This window comes from Cataglyphis hispanica, chromosome 12 (genome assembly GCF_021464435.1).
Source record: "Cataglyphis hispanica isolate Lineage 1 chromosome 12, ULB_Chis1_1.0, whole genome shotgun sequence".
NCBI classification, from domain to species: Eukaryota; Metazoa; Arthropoda; class Insecta; order Hymenoptera; family Formicidae; genus Cataglyphis; species Cataglyphis hispanica.
Genome location: NC_065965.1, coordinates 4845791 through 4867535, shown reverse-complemented (window position 1 = coordinate 4867535; position 21745 = coordinate 4845791). Strand labels below are relative to the sequence as shown.

General features: G+C 32.7%; 2 protein-coding genes across 4 annotated transcripts in view; both read left to right on the top strand.

The window, feature by feature from the left end:
* LOC126853708 (lipase member H-B-like) overlaps positions 1-21745 on the top strand; it is a 261537-nt gene that overhangs the window by 78839 nt on the left and 160953 nt on the right. The gene's annotated exons all lie outside the window — the stretch shown is intronic.
* The window catches only part of LOC126853662 (longitudinals lacking protein-like), a 177124-nt gene that overhangs the window by 149811 nt on the left and 5568 nt on the right, over positions 1-21745 (top strand). The window contains exons 7-8 of one of the 3 annotated variants that reach the window (XM_050599586.1): positions 5721-5891; positions 6501-6760. The exons of 1 other annotated variant lie outside the window; for it this stretch is intronic. In XM_050599586.1, the coding sequence (XP_050455543.1) occupies positions 5721-5891; positions 6501-6745 (416 nt within the window). In that variant the 3' untranslated portion in view covers positions 6746-6760. Of the gene's footprint in view, positions 1-5720; positions 5892-6500; positions 6761-7933; positions 8338-21745 lie in introns of those variants that run through there. One more of the 3 variants, XM_050599588.1, reaches the window with a different exon arrangement.

Sequence of the window (21745 nt, the reverse complement as noted above, 5' to 3'; positions counted from 1 at the left end):
ATTTAATTTTACTTGCTGGGGTCGGTAATAAAACGTAGGTAATAGCTCGCGTAACTGTTGCTTTGATTCGTGATCTAATTCGAATTTTTAACGTAATGAGATTTTTACCGCGCACAGTCGATCATCTGTCATCGAGGATTTACTCTTATTTAACGCTATATAGTTTTCGTCGCGATTGTTTACGGAAGACTTACCGTTGAAGAGAACGATCGTACGAGCAAGGCATTCCATGAATTCTGTTTTTCAAGGATCAGAACATTCCAACGATCGCGTAGATCGAACTCCACATAGCGCTTATTTCATTTTAGGAAATTTTTTTAGATATTAATATCCTATAAATATTCTCTATAAAATATTTGTGAGAGTTATGGGAACGGTTTTTAGCTTTTATAAATAACATTTTCATTTTGTTATTGTTTAATCTAACAGAATTTGACACACCTAACGTGAAGATTTGCGCAATATCGGAAATGAAAGTCCCTATCGATCAAATATATCGATGATATAGATTTTATTCGAATAATTGATAAAAATTTGCCAAAGTGCCTTCCACGAGAAATCATCGACAACCGGAGATGCGAACCGGGACTCACGCGATTCATTATTGATAATAATGTCTACGAAATACTCTCCAGAACATCGGATACCTGAGAACATTTATGCAGTCAATTACGAGACAATAATTATATGTTCTTCCTGTGTCTCAGGTTTGTGATCGCGAATGCGAATATGTTGAAATCCTTTCAACATTCGTAGATTATTCCGTTTGACCGTTTAACATTTTTAACAGAATGACGCGTCGATAGATTAGATGTTCAACCAAAATATTTTCATATAATATATTTATATAATGTAAAAAGTGTGTGTAAACCAACAAATATAATAGAAAGATTTATACGTTACATGTCAGCATAAAGTACAAAGAGATGCATTTCGCAATCGCTTCGCGTACGTTTGAACGTAAAGAGAATTAGTAATAAAATGATATTTTAATCTATTTAAAAAATTATTTGATTGCTTTCTGAGAATCGAGAATTTAATGAACAGCACATTTCTTAATCAAGATCATATTTGACACGTAATTCTCTCAATTAATGATATTGTCCATATGTATAAAAAAGTCATTTTTACTCTTTCGCTATATATATATATATATATATATATATACACATATATCTTTTTGGACCGATAATATATTTTTATGAACGATTGCCTAATCTTCCAAGGAAATTGCGATAATCGAAAAACATGATCGACATATCGTATAATGTTAAGGACCACTTGTACCTTTAAGCGATTTTACAAGCACAGCCTGCGAATGGCTCGGTCGCGCAAACAGGTTTATTTTACGATAAAATTGTCTGATAAAATTGTTGCGTGCTTCATACACCTAATTTATATATACATATGTATACACGTATGTGTATATAAACTTTATAATAGATGATTCACACAACTTTTTAATACGGAGATCGAGAATGATTTAATACGGAGATCAATCCGTTTATCGCGTCGTGCGGAATTATACTCATAGGCTTTATACGAATGTCTTTTCCATTTTTATATACATATACACTTTTATATACACACATACATATGTAGAAAAATATAAGGTATCATTGAATTATTGCGATTTCTTTTGTTTACGATCTGTTCGTCATATTTCAATTTTTAGTAATATCGAGATATTTAAAATCTTTTATGCCACTTAAATCTTAGAGCAGTTTCTATTGAAAGTTTTAAACTGGAAAAGTTTTAATATTTAGCAGATGACAAAACTTAATATTCTTCTGATTCTAATTTGAAATAAACGTTACTCTAATTCGATTTTAAATAATAATTACGGTAATATTTTATGTTCATCGAATGATAAAAATAATTTATATTTAATGATAAGAATGAGCTAATGATTCTTTTTTAAGTTTAATGAGTTATAGATATAAAAAATTTGCAGATATTGAAAGAAATGGCAATATTTCGAGTATATATATATATATATATATATATATATATATATATATATATATGTGTATGTAAACAGACATACTAAGGGAAAAAGAGATATTAAAAAAAAGAATAACGTCGAAAATCGACATATGTCCGGCCATAGGACGCGCATTAGTATTTTTGATATCAGTATTTGCGAATCAGCGTTCGCGTCTCTACCTGCCTGCCTACGAGATGTGATGCAGAATATACTCGTTACATCTCTATCCATAGTTCTTAATCATGATCTTCATCATGTATGCCTATCCAATCTGGCGACTCTCCGCCATCGCGGAGTCGATCAGCCGAGATCGACTCCATTATTCCGAGACTCTTGTTACCGAATTTTTAGCGCTTAATATTTAAGTACACGTTTTATACGTTCTCTCGCTAATTTTTCCGTCTCTCTTTTTAGTTCGCGTTTAAGGTTTTAGCGTATTAAGCAAGGAGGGGGCGATCAGAAGAATTATTATGGAATTATTCGAAAAGATTTTTGATTGAAATTATTCCATCTGTTTGATCAGTCATTTTATTATATTATCGATACACTTGGTTTTCCTGAGAATGATTAAACAATTTTTGAGCGAAAAATTGATCGAAACGCGACTGCAAAGATCTTCATATCGTAATTAAAAAACCATAATCGCATGCCGTTCCCCTTCATTGCATTTCGATATTTTCGATATTTAATGTTCTGGCTCCTTCTATTTCTTTTCTTTTTATTTGGCAAGGTTTATCAAGCGGAATAAGAATATCTATTGCACGCGCAATTATTATCATTAATATTATAATTATAATAATTATTAATATTATCAATAAAGAGGTACTCTTTATTGCGGGTTATTTTCTAAAATTTGATGTGTTCATTTATTTTTCATCCCAGACTCACCTTTCATTCTTCTTTAGCAATAATAATTTTACGTATTACTTATATTAAGAAAACTTTTTTTTTGTTGACAATATTATCGCGCAACAAGATATTTTCAGAAAATTGACAGTTTAAAATTTCTTACAAGAAATTTGTTATTTATCATACACCTTCGATTTATAAAGAAAAAAAAATTAATTTCTTTAAATAATTTTAAATTTCTAAGTATAATTTTCATATCAAAAGTATAATGCTCATAATTCTGCAATTAATATAATTATTAACTGGTGGGATATATTGTCTTGTTATCATAGAATTGCCATAGAATATAAATATAAAATAATTTTTATTCTATTGGCAATTTCTATGTTTACTTTTCTAGTTACCCTTTTATATGTACGGTCAAATTCGCGAACTATAGTGTATCTCCTCACGTATGACTTTTCACGAATGGTAATTGACGTTCTAACGAATATCGATCTAACCAACGAATGTTTGTTTTCAGCGATCCGCCAACGATGGACCAGCGGCGAAACATATCCGTGTGACACCTGCGGGAGGCAGTACCGAAGAATCATCTCCCTGCAACGGCATAAACGACTTGAGTGCGGAAAGGAGGCGCAATTCCAGTGTTCGATATGCAACGCGAAATTCAAGCACAAGCACAGTCTGCTGAGGCATTACAATGTTCACACGGTCATGAAGAGCGAATTCCAGGACAATTTCATTTGACAAACGAGATGGCTAAGACGCGTGAGAAAGCGATCACGAAATGGCAGAGATCTTCGAATTAATGAACAGTGCAAGTTCCAAACATATGCGTAATAAAAATATAAGAGCTATAAAGACATTGATCCTGATCGCACGTACATGATTTGAAATAAAATTGATTGTAGGAAGATTCTTTAAATGGCTTTTCATACTTTTAAAAAGGAGTTGGAAAATTTTAAATAATTCTAAAATTATAAATAATTCTAAAAATTATAATTTGTTTTTATTTATATTTATAGTATTTTCTAATTGTAAGTGTACATTAATATTGTAATAAAATATTGTTTGTTGCAACAATATATGTCAAATAATAGCGAATAAAATGCTTTCGAAATTGCTATTAATTCTTACATATATTCACGATACATTGTAACATCGAATCGAATAAGATATGTAGATTACGATGCTTGATGAATATGTAATTCAAGAATAAAAATGGTTTTCATTTTTTTTTTTTTTTAAGCTATTATTTATATTTATGTACATGTATTTTTTATATTCGTATATGAAACTTGTTATATCAGTATTATAAAAAATTTTGCTTATAATAAAGTATATTTAGCAAGATTCAAAAGAGCCTATATAGCCAAAAGAGAATATATAAACATTTATTTATTATTATTATATTATATTTTCAACTTATAAATTAATGATTTTTATTTAATCTTACGATCATCAAGAACATTTACAATTGAACTTCCTAGTCGAAGATATCTTTATGCTTTGAAAAATTACAGATATCATGAAAATATATCGAGAATTGAATAAAGAGAGATCGAATTAGAACATACAGTGACGACAATTGTAACTGTGTGAGGATGTTGTTTTGCGACATGTCTTTTCGATAAATTTGTACTGCTCGCAATTTCAATTTGTCATTAACATCATTAACATAATCTCCATGTGTTTCTTTCAGCATATCATTACTCGAGTTATGTCGCATCGAACGCGACACCGATACCTGTGCTCTATGCCGATCCGCTTACAATCGAGACGCAGCAATGGGGAATCAACAGACGGGAATCCAAGTATACGTGCGATAAGTGCTCCTACAGGACCGAAAGGAGGTACAATTTGTACAGACACTTTCTGCGCAGACATGCCACAAGACAATGTCGCAGAAGAAGGCGCGGTCGAACTAATTCGTAAATTATAACTTATACTCACATCAGATCAACAATTAACGGAAAAATGGGGTCAAGCAGCACGTTAAAGAGCATCGAATTTCCTTTTAACAAGGAAATTGATTTAAATCATGTATACATATTCACACACATACACACACGCACACATGATTCATTGTAGTCGAATATTCTAATATATTTTCTCATTTTGTGATTTCCATTGTTTTCATTAATTTTATTTTTTATTTTTGATGCCATCAAAATTTTTATTTGTTTGTTTGTCTCGTTCTAATTCAATTTGTCCCGTCTTTGTTTATTTTATTTTTTGTTTTAGGTGTTTATCGTTTTTTTCGTGTATGTATACGTAAGTTAAAAATTATATAGATTTTTTGATATAATAATTTGACTTTGAAAAATGTATAAAGCGTAGCTATCCGTTCTTTGATTCTTTTGATTATTATAATGCATTTATTGTTTGTTAAATTAGTTATATTTTTTAAAATTTTATATAACTCTTATTATATTAATATATTTTTTTATTACATTAATTTAAATAACTTGTAATAATCACTTTTTTGATAACTGAAGAAAATATATTTCTGTTGGTTTGATTAACTTATACACAACGAATATTATAAATATGTAAGACGTAATAAATATGTAACGTATCTAAATATATTTGAAATATCCTGCATAAAAACATGTTGTCTGTAATCAACTAATAAGTACTATAATCTTTATAAGTATTGTCATGCGAATGCGTATCTATGATGCTGAAGATACTCACGCATCAATTTATGTAAATATTATGATTATTTAGTAAACTATAAAGAGAGAGAGAGAGAATTGTTGCACGAGAATGGAAATTTTTCCTTAAAAATGATTTTATCCTTTTTTTGTCGATTTTATCATCTCTTTGTATTATCCCCTTTTATTAACAATTATATTTCGCTTCTCGTGTATTTTCGCAGATTATTATCGCAGAAACAACGCGGATCTTTTCTCCTTTGGAAGGTACAACTGCGAATCCTGCGGCAAGACCTATAGGACTGTGAATTCGCTTAAGTTTCACCGAACCATAGAGTGCAGGAAGGATCCCAGCTTCGCTTGCATTTTCTGCAATTATAAATCTTACAGAAAAAGTAATCTGCTTAGACACATGCAAGTGCATTATAGATTTGGTCGTCGTGAGACAGATTTATCCTATTGCTGACTGATTATTGTGATAATAATTCTGCTTGTCAGTACGAGGGGAACCGAAAGTTCATTTTCATGCATTCGATCGAGCGGCCGGTGATGCGAAGCTATGAAAGCCTGAAAAGCCGTATTTTTTTTTTTTAGTCGAAGGTGGCAACGATAACATTAAGAGTCTCGTGAGTCGAAAGGCTCGAAACAATGTGAATGTAATCTCGAACATAAAACAGCTTTTATTATATCCTATTGCTCTTATCTATTTGTTATATCAAATCTTCAAATAAATACTTAATCTAATATGTAATATTATCGATTTAAAATGTATTTTTAACATATATTGAATTTTATCGTATTTTTTAATTTTTTTTTTTTTTTTTCGTTAAAACGATCAACAGCAAAAATAAGTTAATTTTTTGCATTTTATGTAAGTTTAGCTTCTTTTTTTTTTAGAGGGAACAAATGATTAATCGCATCTCTTTTTATATCTTTGCTGTCGGTGCCATATTCCATCTAAAAAGACGATTGAACAGTAGTTCATCTTTTTCCGCTTGTTTCAGGTGAGCCGTTTGGTCGTCACAAGATAGTCACAAGAATAGACCTCACTATGCCGTACCAGTGTCAAAAATGTTTCAAGTATTATAAAACACGCGGATCGCTCTATAATCATCGCCAGATATGCGGCAAAGCGAAGAAATTCCGGTGCATTTGTTGCAACTACCTTTCTCATAATGAAACGGATGTTATTCGACACATCAATAGATTGCATCCAGAAATACCTAACAAGACATCGTCGCTTAACTGAAATAAAGTTATGATTTAAGAGACTAAACACGATTACAATCATTGTTCATAATAAATCAGTTGTTTTTGGTATATGCAGTTATCCCAAATTTCTTTTTGTTCTATTATATTTCTGTCAGTAAGCCGTTTAATCAATGATCTTATCCTCATTTATATGATTTTTTTCTATATTAAATGATAAGTATATTAATTGATTTAGAAAAGCATCTAATTATGCATTATGCAATTTATATTTTATCAAATAATATACTTTTATGATACCTTGCACAAATTAATTATACGAAAAGAAAGCGAACGAATTTAGAAAATTAATCGTAAACAGAAGAATTTATTTTGTTTGGAAATGTCGATTTTTCTTTATTTAATTGGTAAGGCTTGAAAAAAGATTTCTTGGAAAATAAAAATATACATTAAACTGTATTTTATTTATTTTGTTATTTTGTAAATGTATAATAAAAAGTATTAAGTTGCTTTATGAATGAGAAAGAGTTATGTATTTAATGATTTTGTAAAATTTTACTATCGATCAAGATAAAACTTGCTATAATTTATTTAAAAATGTGAGTTGTGATTAAAAAAATTCTTTTTATATATTTATAATTTTGTGTATGTTACGATAATTTTTCTTATTAGGCTTATAGCTTAATGAGATTCCATTTGATTTGAATTTTTGATTGGAATTTGAATTTCACAAATGGGATCTAAATTGTTTTCAAATTATAGAAATTGCTTTAAGTTTATACATTAATTTAATTAATAAATGTTTAATTAAATTAATTGTATGTACAATATTTATAAATTAATTTAATTAATGTCTATCCTCCCGAATCACGTTTATTGCATTGTAAGATCTGTACTATATATTAAGTTGTGAAACTCCCGTATGTAAGTTTTTTTTTCACGAAATCTTAGGATTTTTCTAAAAATTCTTAGAATTGTTCCTTAAAAAATTACAGCATTATGAAAATTGTTTTCGAAATCGACGCGATACTTATAGCTAGTTTAAGATTTGCTCTTATGCGTTTCTTTACTTCTTCATTAAGTTAAGAATGGATCCAATCGATTTCTGTTTAACAAGATCCCAGGACCTATCGAAGGCGAATATCGGTCACGCTTCTGATTTCAGTGGCACGAAGCTACACGCGGGATCGTAGAACTTATCTAAAGCTATCTTTTTTTCCTTTTGCAGGTTTCGCAAATAAATTCGTGAGCACAATCGACCTACTATCAACGGAGGAATCGGCGGATCTACCGGTGCAGGCTTGGAAGGCGCAAGAACAGTCGGTGATACCATTCGCCGAGCTAAAGATACCCAAGGCCTGCGATTATGTCGGCAAGAAGTTGCCCGGCCAATTCACCTGCACTAGATGCGGCCGTTCATATATGAGAAAGGACTCGCTGCAACGTCATATGCACTGGGAGTGCGGCAAAGAACCGCAATTCCAATGCCCGTTTTGTCCGCAACGTTGTAAACGCAAAGCACACTGGTTGCGTCACATGCGCCGCCAGCACAAGGACAGTATGGACTCTCTGGAGAAATACTTGCACTCTTACACGCCGAAAATGGAGATTGACTGAGCTCTTAGCAGCTGACTCCTCGACTGACTCAACGCCGGGATGAAAAGCGATGACGCAAAATCATGCGCGATAAGAATCCGAAAGCGATGCCGATGACAAGTCGCGCACGGCAGACTTAAAATGCTTGCATGATATTTTTTAATGAATTCTTTTTTATAGATATATTATCGGAAATATTTTTAAATGACAAAAAAATATTGACAATGAGTTTAATTTTAATCCTGATTAAAACATTGCAGGAGTTGAAAGATAAATCAAAATCTTATGAAAATTAAATTGCATAATATATTCGTAATTTTTGTTAATGAAACTTTTATCTCTGGCGACGTGAAGAAGTATATCTCTTATTAAGAATATATTTTATACCATGATGTGTGATGATATATATATTATTATATATATATATATATTTTTTTTTCTTTTTTTTTCTTTTTGATATTTTTTGTTACCTATGCATAAACTCGTCGGTGTGAAGACTTATTGTAATTATCATTACTATAATACTCGTTAAAAATTAAGATTCAGACGAGCTTTATATATAGAAAGTAAGTTTTGTGTGCCAGTGATACACAAAAGATATCTTCAATTTTGCATTTGAAGATATTTGACTGATCCTATTTATTACACGGCAATACGATTTGCCCACGTTTGACTACATAAAATATCTGTGTTTTTTTTAGTTCATAAAAACGATTTGATCGATTCATTAATCGATCAACCAGGAGTGATTCTTGTAGCTTAAGCCTTTAACATAACAAAGTGCCTTACCAACGCGTAAAGTAATTAGTTATTAAAATAATGAGTGCCAGTTAAAATGAAGATAGATAAAATGTATTATCTATATTTTTTTATTTTCTGTTAAATAACAAAAGAACGAAAAGAGAAAGATAACAGATAATATCAGGATCAAGTTTGCTGAGGGATTAGGTTTAAATCGTTAGTTTATAAGTGTGTGTAACGTGATTACATAATATTTTTTTACATTGTTTAAAGAAAAGAATACGACGTATGAATTGGAACAAACTCAATTAAGACTGATGGCGTTGATGCACAAAGAGCGTGAATCGTTACCGATTTAATCATCGACTGATCATAGCGCAATCATATAACTTCAAATTAAACCGATAACATTATTATATTATAATTAAGATTTCTCGTATGCTCGCTGCGTTTGAAGAAAATAAATTTATATACGAAGAACATCATAAGTCAAGCTATCCCATCCATCTCACTGTCAAGCTACTCAAACCTCATTTACTACAAATGATTATTCTGCACGATTGATAGAAGAATCGTTTTCTTGCGATGCACAATCGATTATATTAGTAATTAATAGTAATTGTAGCTGTCTTGTAAAATCGACAGATGCGTTCCAAAAAATTCTTGTTCATTCAATTTTTTTTACCCTTGCAGTTTTCAATTATATGTTATAGAAATACATAAAATTTGATAATATTCATATTTAAGTGAATTGGAAGACTCTGTATATATCAATAGATTACATTTAAAAAAATAGATAATAATTCCCGCAAATAATAATCACCTGTAGATTTTCAATTACAACTATTAAAAAATCAATTGTTTTATATTAATCGGCGACTAAATCAAGAGCTGCAATTGGCATAAATTGCATTTGCATTTGTAAGAATAATTAAATGATTGCGAGTATAGATAATTGAATTAGACGACTAGAGACAATTAAAGAAATCCTAATAGTATCAACTATCAAGTTTAGGCACATTTCTCCTCTGTAAATAACCGACTTTATCGCAAATTCTTAAGCTGATTTAAGCATCGTTGCGAAAGCTATTTGAGCAATTTGAGTATCCTTCGCATCTCTCTTATCTCTTTTCTCCTGCCTTCTCCACCTGTACGATATCAGGGGAGCAGCATGCGCACTAACCTTTCTCGAGTATTGTACATAGAAATGCCACTTATACGTATCGAACTTTCATCGCTTGCGCATCGAGAGGAACATACACCGGTCAGCCAACATTCAACATCTTGATATTCCGACTAGAACGTCACGTTGAATTATATTTGAAACGAACGTTAGATCACGAATCTGTGGATGTTCCTTTCGTAACACGCAGTTACCGCTCCTTCCTCGTATGCGAAATTCATAATTAGCTGCTTGGGGCTCGAAAGTAGGGACTCGAAGGACACCTTTCTTTTCTTCTTTATCTTCTTTGATGAATGACCAACGTCGATCGTCGCATCGATGCATCTGCGATCGAGGATGAGTCCGCGAGGCTCGCAGGATGGGCTCCAGCGATCCTCGAGCGTGACTCTTCTTCGAAACAGCTTTCTTTTCAGGGTACGCCGAATGGTGCTCCTCTACTCTCGACGACAACCTCGCGATCTCGATCTATTTTCCTCCGAACTATATCGTAAATGAACGGAGGTCTAGAGTAGGAGGTAGAAAGAGAGAGAGAAAGAAAGAGGGAAGGAGAGTAAATCGCACGACGTCGAAGAGGCACGTCGAGATACCGAATCAGCGAGCCATCGATCACCCCTTAAACTCCTCGACGCCCCTTAGCTGCTAAGCTCTAATTCTTAAGCCAAAAGCGGAAAATGACGGTCGGATACTGTCGGCCGCGTTTCCTATTCGAACGCTTGAAAATGCAATAAAGAGATTCCGCCTCACAATCGATTGTTCGCTCCCGCGGGACACATACTAATAAAGCCGGGAATCTTGTGTTCCAGCCGAGGACCTGAGCATCACCGGTCTCAAGTGGGCGGCGTGGCAGCGATGGAGCAGCGTACCATCGATCATGTGGCGATCCGGCGCGGGCCTTGGCAAGGGTCTCGGCTCCGGTTCGTCTAATCCAGAGGGCTTCAATTGTCCGGCTTGCGGCAGGGTTTACAAGCTGAAGAGCAGCCTGAGGAACCATCAGAAGTGGGAGTGTGGCAAGGAGCCCCAGTTCCAGTGTCCCCATTGCGTCTACAGAGCGAAGCAGAAGATGCACATCGCGCGACATATGGAGCGAATGCATAAAGAGAAGCTCTACAAACAGGAGCTCGTGTAAGGGTAGTGAAGGGGGGAGGAAAGGGTGGCTGTCCGGGTATGCTCGTTGTCGATATCGTTTTCGAGTGCGGTCGTGCGTGAAGAAGATTAACCGTGGGAAGATGAAGAGAAGAACAAAGAAAAGATATGAAAGGCAGAAGGGAAAAAATATATTTTCTTTGCGCACAACCATCGGTCATGGAATTGACACGATATCTGGATTGCACGACCTCGAAGAGACAGCGAAATGAAAGAGAAAGAAATGAGGATGAAGAGAGTATGCCGTATGTACAGTGACGTTGAGGACGATAATGATTACGATGACGATCGAAACTGAGAGTCTTCTGCTTTTTGAGAGAGGGGACCGCCCAACCCCTCGTCTCAATCTTGGATGCATATTTTTTTTATCCTTTTTTAAGGTTTATTATTATAAATCAATTTTGATTGATTATGATTAATTAATTATTATTTTTATGTAACAAGATATATGCCGCGTATAAACAAGAGAACGCGTCGATCTCCCGCCCGGGGTGCATTTTATGGCCCAGAGACTTTATCCTCGAACCCGCGTTAAAGCCAGACACTTTGGTCTGCGCCTGGGATCGCTGATAGATTTCACGTATTTGTTTTTTTACCTTTAGGATCATAAAATTGATCGCGATCTATGGAATTGAGATGCGAACGAAACGCTATCCTACGATATATGTTCGTTCGAACAAGCGTGGATTCGAGGTGTAATTGTTAGACAGAATTTTTCTCTCGTAGGGCCCACCCCGGGTCGGATTGAGACCGTCCGGTAAACCGGAGCTCTTCCATAGCAACCATTCTGGTCACACTGGTTCCATATTTTTAAACGGGCGCAGCCGTGCGCGTGTGGCTCACTGGGGACATAAAAAAAAAAAAAATAAACGGAGAAGAAAGGGGAAGGGTAATAGGGTGGATGACAGAGAGAGAGAGAGAGAGAGAGAGAGAGAGCAAGTATTCCGAAGAGTTCAAAAACACGGCCACGTCAGCAAATGTCTGTCGATCCGATACACATTATATGCGCAACATTTTGGTATCGTACACGTCAATATCACCGACGCTAAAGAATACTGGGAAGATAGATCCTTCGGAGACTGGTCTCCGAAGACGAGTCTGCACCTCACCTCTTTCAGACCTGACTGGCGATCGCTCTATAAATTTTATGGTATGCGAATATAAATGACGCTAGAGATAAACGTACATAAAAATGAATTTTGAAAGTTGAAAATCTAATCGCTTATAATGCCGGTCATCTTGGTTTACTGTGTAAACTCTTTTGGTCGATAAAGAATAATTATTATGCTTCTTGTTTTGCAGTGTGAGAGTTTTTTTTTTTTTTATTTTAACGTAATTTCAAAGCGTCAATTTCGGAACAAGAGCGAATTAAATTTGTACAAGTAATACGCGGTTTCATATTTCAAGTGATTCTAACGAATTGTAAAATTTGTTAATCTATCTTTTAAATCTTTTATTCACCTTCTAATTCTATTAATTCGCTATTACTGAACATATTTAACTCAGTGAGAAATTTATTATAGATTTTTTAATATATATTAGAAGAGATATTTAAAAAATATATCGGTAAATATACATAATCTTTTTATTTAAAAATTTCTAGTTATTTATAAAACTTGCGGGGCAGGTGTTTATAAAATTTTATTATGTTTATTAGAATATTTAGAGAGTAAAACGTGTTTTTATATTGTTTAGAAATGCATGGCAAAATTTATTACAAAATTATATTTTTTGGTATAGCCTAATTATTTAGTATACACAATGTGTGTGTGTATACATATATACATATACAATACTTATTGGAAATTTATATTTCATAAGTTCTTCATCAAGTATTTCATAAGTATTTCAGAAATTCTTCACGAAAATATTATTAATAATTTATTCATTGAATATATTTAAATTGGAGAATATTGTCACGACCAAGTTACGTATTATTATACATACATAAAATTCTAGTAAATATGGCTTTATTATAATTAATATAAAATTAGGTATTTTACAATTTATTTGTATTATTAATTTAATATTAATCACTCGTACTATTACATAATGTTAGAGCTAGGAATTATTCTAAAAATTGCACGCTTACAAAAAAAAAAAAAGAAATCAAAAGCGCTGAACCATGTACAGTCTGAAAGCGGTGAGAAAATTTTTCACGGTCTTGTCAAATAAACAAGGCAGCCATTTACGCTGTATTCCTCGCAGCGATGCAAGCAATCACACAAGCAATCACAGTATTAAGCATGGATTTGCGCGTGTATCAATCGCATGAATCGTCTCCTACATTTCATTATGTTTCCTATACATTTACCTATTCAAACACATGTGCTAGAAAGAGAGGTAAAAAGACACGGAGAGAAAGAGAGAGGCATCCTCCGCATCTACGCGCAACTCGCGCGTAAATGCTTACATATACATCCGCGTACATACATACACATATATATTTATATACATATATACGTGCATATATACATATGCATGTGCACAAACACACTACCGCGAGGTATTCCTATAGCATTGTGATCGTCAGACTGCCAGATACACAAATGTAGATTCCTATACGATGCATTTAAGTATATATATTTATATTATATAAAGCGTATAATTAATTCCCCTTTTAATTAAGCGTCCTCGTTAAGGCCCCTCGCGTATTCTTTCACACATACGAGTCTTTATTTTTTTCCTCTCGCATTTCTCGATGCGCGCGATCGGATCGATGGACATGACAAATGGCCGTGTACCGAGTACGATGTACCGCACACAACATATTTCTGAGATTTAAATATAAGAAAATATTTTAATAGGGTATGTGAGTAATTATTCTGACTAAATTTTATTTTGTTAAATTTTTTTAGGCGTTTAAAATATTTATTTTATAATATAAATGATATATTTCCTCTTTTAATCTTCCTTTTAGCGTTTTTTTGTAATTTTTTGGTTGATTTCAAAAGATGATTTACCAATTATATAAAAAAATTTTGTAAAAAAAATCAATTAAAAGGAGATAATAGTTGGCCCCAAAAGAATTTTCAATCAATTATTCAAAGCTTAATTTGCCTTGGAAAGGTTCTTACAAATCAATCCATTTAATTCAATTAAGATTAATCAGATTATTTAACTTTGGTTCCCTAATTGATATTTGAGCTCGTAATCTCTTTATATATTCAACACTAAATGTGATTATCTAATTGTACGTTTTATTTGATTAAAATAATATCGGATTAGACGAAGACAGTTAGCGCTGAACATATGATGAGAATACGGATTTTTAATAAAAATAATGATTTTTATAATAATAATGATTTTTAATAAAAATTATATAGATTGCCTATTAAAATCTACGCTCTGATCGAATATCCGGTATACGAACGGATTGAAAAGTACACGTACTCGGACGCTACCTGGCACCAGGTCCCATATTCCTACGCCACGCCAAATACGCGCGTCACGGCCGCCCGACTTTCCATACTGTAGACAATATTTATGAGACAAGCTAAACTATACTACTACTACTACTATTACTATATTACTGCTACTATTATTACTATTACTATTACTATTCGTAACTCATGTATACAGTTAAGTATGCGCGACGACTAACGCGAACGAAGCGGATAGATTTAGTTTTTTGTCTTGGAGACGCGAGCGATCGCGCGCTCCTCGGCGAGCGGCGCGAGCGATCGGTCCTCGAAAACTCGCGACGAAGTCTCGACTCCAGCCAAACGGCGGAACTTTACTTCTCCGAGAGGGAAGTAACGTCCTTTGAAATTTCCCGGATTTTACACGAAGCTGCAAGAGCGATATAATCCGCATAATAACTGTAACTCGTGTTATATAAAAAGCATCAATTGAAAATATAAGAAAAATTAATAATTGTTATACGGAACAACTCACTTTCTTTCTCGTGCATTTTTAAAATAACTTTTTGATCTAGTAGACAAATTAATCGTACATTTCTAAACATTTTTTATTTTTGATGGTTAAGAAATGAATTTCGATAAATATCTTGTTCTTTGAAATGGACATAAAATTATTTGAAGTTTAAGACATTCTTGTATTATTTCCATTGCAAATTTTTTAGAAAAATTATAAAAATGTTTAGATTTATGTAATAAAACATAAGAAAGAGAAGAAAGAACACAGAGTTGTTCTATTAAATGATATATTACGAAAAATTTTGTCGAATATAAATAATATGAGTTGCAGTTCTTGCAGTCTTTGTTTCAAACGGAGGAATCCTTATAGACAATAGTATACATCCAGGAAGCACATTGTTAGTGTGCTTTGACTTTTTGAAAAAGTTAATATTGATTTTATTTATATTATATATACCCAAAGGCAAAAAACGCGTTTTTGAATATGATTTTGATTTTAATTGTTGAATTTTTTGAATTCAAAATTCTTTGAAATTTTATAAGAGATGTTTCAAATTAATTATTTTCGACAAAAATATATAGAGATGCCAAGCTCTGTATCGCACAGCTAAATTTCGAGTACAGCTAAGTCACGATGATCGATTAATTAATTAATAAAGAGATATCTCTAATTTAATGAATCGTTAAATATAAATACACAAATTAAATATAAATAATCACAATTAAATATAAATACGTTTGTCGCGATTACTTTATCGGACAGAGGAAATTAGATTAATTCGTTTTTAAAAAGAAATAAAATATTTAGAATTATTCTTTTTCCGATACCGCGCGAAATTAGGAGCACCTTGATTTGACTTCCTGGATGGTATGAGCTCCGTAGCTCGGAGCAAGATGGTAGGCCAGAAGGACTCGTCTTCCGTCCACGTGCAATAACTATTGATAATCTATCCTTTCGGTCCCGCGCTACTAGAATCAACGCGATTCGCATGGTTTTCTAAAAACCGTCGTGTCTCGCTCTAGACTTCGTCCGATCGATCGATAGCAGCCGCACGCTGACACGTATCATATAGTAAGCGAACAAAAGATTAAGGCATCAGAGAAAAAAAAAAATAGAAGAGAAAGATTGAGAGAAGAGATTTTTGTGAGAGGAAGAAAGAGAAAGATGTTAGAATGAAACGATTTCAACCAATGGTATCGACATTAACTCGTTCACGATTGCCGATTAAAGAGAAGAACAGAAAAAAGAATTTAGAAGATGAAAGAAAAATAGACGCGAAGTACAATGCACGGGAGTGGGAACGAGTACAATGTACGATAATGCTAATAAAGACAACGAGAGAAGAATCGTCAGTCGATGATGATAACGATGATGGCGTTACGTAGTTTAAAGAGAGAATGCGGTGACATGGTAAACGATAGATAGAGTTAATCGATAAATACAATTATGGAGCGATGATACATAGTTATTGAATGATAATTGATAATATTACTGCCTCACGAGGCCTTGATGAATGATGGCGGTCGAAAGAGAGACGATTAGAAAGAGTAGATGTGGGATATAAAGCGATTCAGTGCTCGAGATGATTCTCGTGAGGATAACATCAATGGACCGCCGTCATCGACGGAGATTACTAGATTATTATAGGTATATAAGAGTACTATTAAATAGATCGTAGCTCTTAACGACTCTTTTTTCTATGTTTTTTCTAAGAGGAAAGAAAGGAAGCGCGCACCTGAAGCGTTTTTCTTTTCCCGCGAGAATCTGTGGTCGCGCCGATCTGAAGAAATGTGTAAAGGACAACTATAGGGGAGAGATAGAGAGAGAAGGAAATAAATACTGCAGATTGAAGGCAAGAATGTGAGTGTCAGCAAAAAATATTGTTATATAGGCAGCAATGAAAGTGATAATTTTTTAGTGATAAAATTTGGTGAGATTGTAACGTATTTTTGATAGAAAGAGATGAAGAAACGATTGGAAGAGATAATGAAACGCGATGATTATTCCGTAATTAAAATCATTTTTATTGCTTGGCTAATTGAAAAATTCTTTTGAACATTTAAAACGATTAAATCGACGGTTTAGAAAAACACGTAGAATCTCGCAGCTCTTATATATATAGAAATTTTATTTTCGTAGGAAACTTTTTCATAAGAAAGCATATGCCTTCTTGTTACAACTGAATTTTATAACAAATGCACTAAAATGTTTAAAGAAAACTTTGTCCAATTTGAATTGTTAAATGCAGATTTCAAAATCAAAGAAATTTTCGGTAATATTAAATTCAACAATTTGTCAGGCTAAAAAAAAATAAAATTGTTTTAAGAATATATAAAATCAATGTAAGAATAAACGTATCAAGTGTAAAAAATATTTTTCAAACATAGCTTAACTTAAATTTTATTTACTGAAAAAATATTTTTTGCTTATTTTATCCATATCATATTTTGTATCCGTTACAGATATCATAATTTTTAAACTGTTTTAATTCTAATTTTGGTAATGGAAATGTCAAAATAAACGGATAAATGAATTTTTATATGAAGAAGAAAATATATTTCCCATTTTTAAAGACTTTGAAAGACATCTTAATTTGCATTATCTTATAAAGTAAACGCGCGCGTAATAATTTTTAATATTCAAGTTTTTTGAGGCTTATGAATTCTTATGAAAACGATTGGAAATCAGATCTGTCAAAAATTATGAAAATTTTGGGGACTGTTATCGTAATTGCTGTGCCAAGGTTTCTTCTGCAAGCTTATACCCTCGCTCGTTGATCGAAGGTTCATCGATCCATGAATAACGTTTTATATTTTTTTTATTTTACTTTTAAATTAATTATTTATTTGATTCTATAACTTCTGGAACGCGTTTTTTTTTCTCTTAATGATTATAAATCAAAATTAATGTAGCAAATTTTGAAACATTACTCATTTTATACCATATTTTATTTATTTAAAATTTAAAGTATATATTAGCCGACAATATTTTGATGAATATTTTGATATACAAATTTAATCGTATTGTGAAAGATTTCTCTTTTTCGATTTTTGTAATAAAAACATATGTTTTTTTCTTCAGCTATACAAACTTTTATATTGTCAAATAACATTATAACGCGTAGACAACTTTTATGATTTTTCGAAAAAAATAATATTTGACATTTATCTTGTATATATTTAAAAGAAAAACGTTATCATGTGATCGATTTCGAGGAAAGAGAATTCTGATTCCCTCACTAATCGGGTTTAATTTGAATTTAAGTGAATATAATCATTATATATTAAAATGAGCAAAGTAGAGAAAAAGAGAGAGAATGTTTTAGATTGGGAATGTGATGGATATTGATTGGACCGCGTATACTCTTCCTTCGTAATATTCTTGCAGGATTAAACTAATTTTCTTTTTGTTTGATATCTCTGGACTTATGGTGGCTTGCGCATTCTCGCTTAGCTCTATTCAAAATTTAAGCAAAAACATACATAAAAAGATGATAAAAACGATGAACGATGACAATGATATGAGAGAAGGAACGTAAAACGGCGCGATCCTGTCGAGCGTTGACGATATTTATAATTCCGTATATATGTGCCTTCGAGAGAAACCGATTCAAAATTTTTTCAGTGAAACTGAAAAAGAAAGGGCAGAGACGGACAGGGAAAGAGAATGAGAGATTGTGCGAGAGAAAGAAAAAGGATTCTTATAATCGTCCGAATGATTCGTTATCGCGGAATCCGCGGCAATGATAACGAAGGCGACGCAGAGCGTCCACGCGAAATCATTCGGCTGGTTACCACGATTATAGATCATAGCGAGTCACACAGATAGGGAGATATATATATATATATTATATATACATATATCAAGAAGAAATGATTCATTATGAAATTATTGTGTGAAACGCGTAGATTCGCGTGCTTGCCGTCGAATGTATGAGCGGAAGAATAGACAAGAGAGGTGAGAAAAAATTTTGTAGGATTTTTGAAGTATATATATATATATATATAAGTAAGCAAAAAATATTATATATATATATATATACATATATGGATATACACAAGAGTACATAGGTGAAGCGTCGTAAACGCTTTTTTTGAATTGGTCTTTTGTGTTACTTACACAGCTTTTAATCAAGTCTAACTCGAGTCTTGCGCGTATAATAATTGGGCTTATTAATCTGTTTCTAATTAGGTTATATATTGCGATTACGGCGATCGCGCCATATGGAGCGAGGAATTCCTTGCATTTAGATATGTATGTATAATGTATTTTTTTTTTCTTTTTCTTTTTGGTGTCGGTTTTGGGAGATTGGGAAAACTCTAACCGAAACGAATAAAATTGCAAAAAGATCGATTAGAGAGCATCGTGGTGGAGCTCGAGAGGAAGCAAAGCGAAACACGATCACAGCTAGTTTATTTTGACATTCATTTTTCCGTCTTTTGATTGAATTCGTAGATCTTGACGTGATATGATTGCATTATTGCTTTTAATTATTATCGCTTTTTGTTGCAAGAAAGAAAACACTTTACAATACGTGAAATTATATATTGAATATCATTGATACAGAATGCTTAATTTAGAATATCTTTTGGCGATGTAATTTTTTCTTAAATGTAAATATAAAAAAATAGATAAAAAGTGAATGCATCTTCAACAAAAACGATAATAGAATCGCGTCAAGAACTCGTTTGCAGTGACTCGATTTTTTAACATCCGTGATTATATTCGATGGTATATTATATTTGCAGCTAGAAACTCTCTAAAACAATGTTTATTCTTTGATTTAAAAACAGGGCGATATGTTAGATATACTGACACGTGACGCTTGTCGCTCGATTTCGCAGGCAAAAAGAGAGAAAGACATTGATCGTTTCAAGTCCTTTTTTTTCCTGCGCTCGATTTCGCTTTCAATTTGAATTGCTCGAACGCATATCGAACCAATTGTCAATTATCGGTCTATGCAGGAAACCTCGATTACGTTCCATGCTATATTCGCGACGATTTACGAGACGTGTGATATTTAGACGCTAAATTTCTTTCCAAGTCGATCGGCCGAAAAGTACAAGAACCAAAAGCGATTTTAGGATAAAAATATGATTCGGCATTGTATAGTGAGAGATAAAAAGATATATTTTTTCTCGTATAAAACGCGGCGCGTTTATCGTTAAAAATTTATTTAACAATATGTTTATATGGAAAGTTACGTTAGAATATTATAAGAATATCTTCTTAGGATATAAGAATTTTCGGTTTTTGTTGTACTTCTCAGACGATCGACTACCCCTCTTTTGTGTTTTGCACTTTTTGAGAAAGAACAAAATTTGTTGGTGGGTTGATTGAGGGAGGGAGAAGGAGCGAAGTGAAGGATGAAAAGAGAGATTTATATACATGACGGAATACAGTACGAGACGCGTAAATTGTTAGACGCATGCCATCCAGGTATTTAGAAAGTACAGCGCTTTATTATTATTATTTTTTTTTTTAATTTACTACTACTAGTAAAAAGAGATAAAAAAGTATATTAGTCTATATTTGCAAGTGGGAGGAAGAAACTTTATAACTGTCACGCATTCACGTTTTTCAAAATACGCGAACTGCGATTGCTGGCTTATGTTGTGAAATGGGCGCGAATGAATATACCAGTGAGAGCTTGTGATAAACGAGAATTTTTAACTCTTAGAACGGCAAACCCTTCTCGACAAAATTCTCAGATGCACATTGAGATTCAAGACCTCAAAATTTTCATATACGTATTTCTGTCAATTGTAAGCAAATAGCATGTCAACTACATAGTCAACGGATAAAATTTTAATGAAGGATTTTTGACTTTAACCAGAAATAAAGCAGGCTTTATTCTGGACATTATTAATAATTATATATATTTATAAATTCTATAAATAGGTGAGAAATGAAATATATACCGTTTGGTTAAAATTCTGAACAAATAAATCGAATTTTCGTTGAGGAAAAATTCAGTTTAAACTTACGCGAAATATTCCGTGATTAAAATATTATTCGCAAATGAGATCAATTCTGTATCGCATCTTTTTTCCTACGACTATATTGAGAGTCATTCTCTCTACATATTATTGAAATATAATTTAAATCTATAAAAAACCGTACATTACGATTGCATGAAATGAGACAGCAATCTATTAAAGCCAGTGTGCCGTTCTAGGGTTAAATCAAGCGCATGCGACGCACATTATTTTGATAAATATAGAGACGATCGTATAGCTTTATCATATTTTCGGCCCTACTACTTTTGGAAAGTCTATATTGTTACATTTAGCGCGAAAGCGAATGATAAGCGAGAGATATATAGAAAGAGATATATAAGGAGATAAGAAAGAAAGCGAGAAAAGAAATTACAGATGATAAGATTCTCTATTTAAAAAGTTTATATATATATATATAATAGATATGTATATTATACATACATCGAAAAACGAATGTGCAGAATGAATTTACTGAGAGTGTACGAAAAGCGAGCTGTTC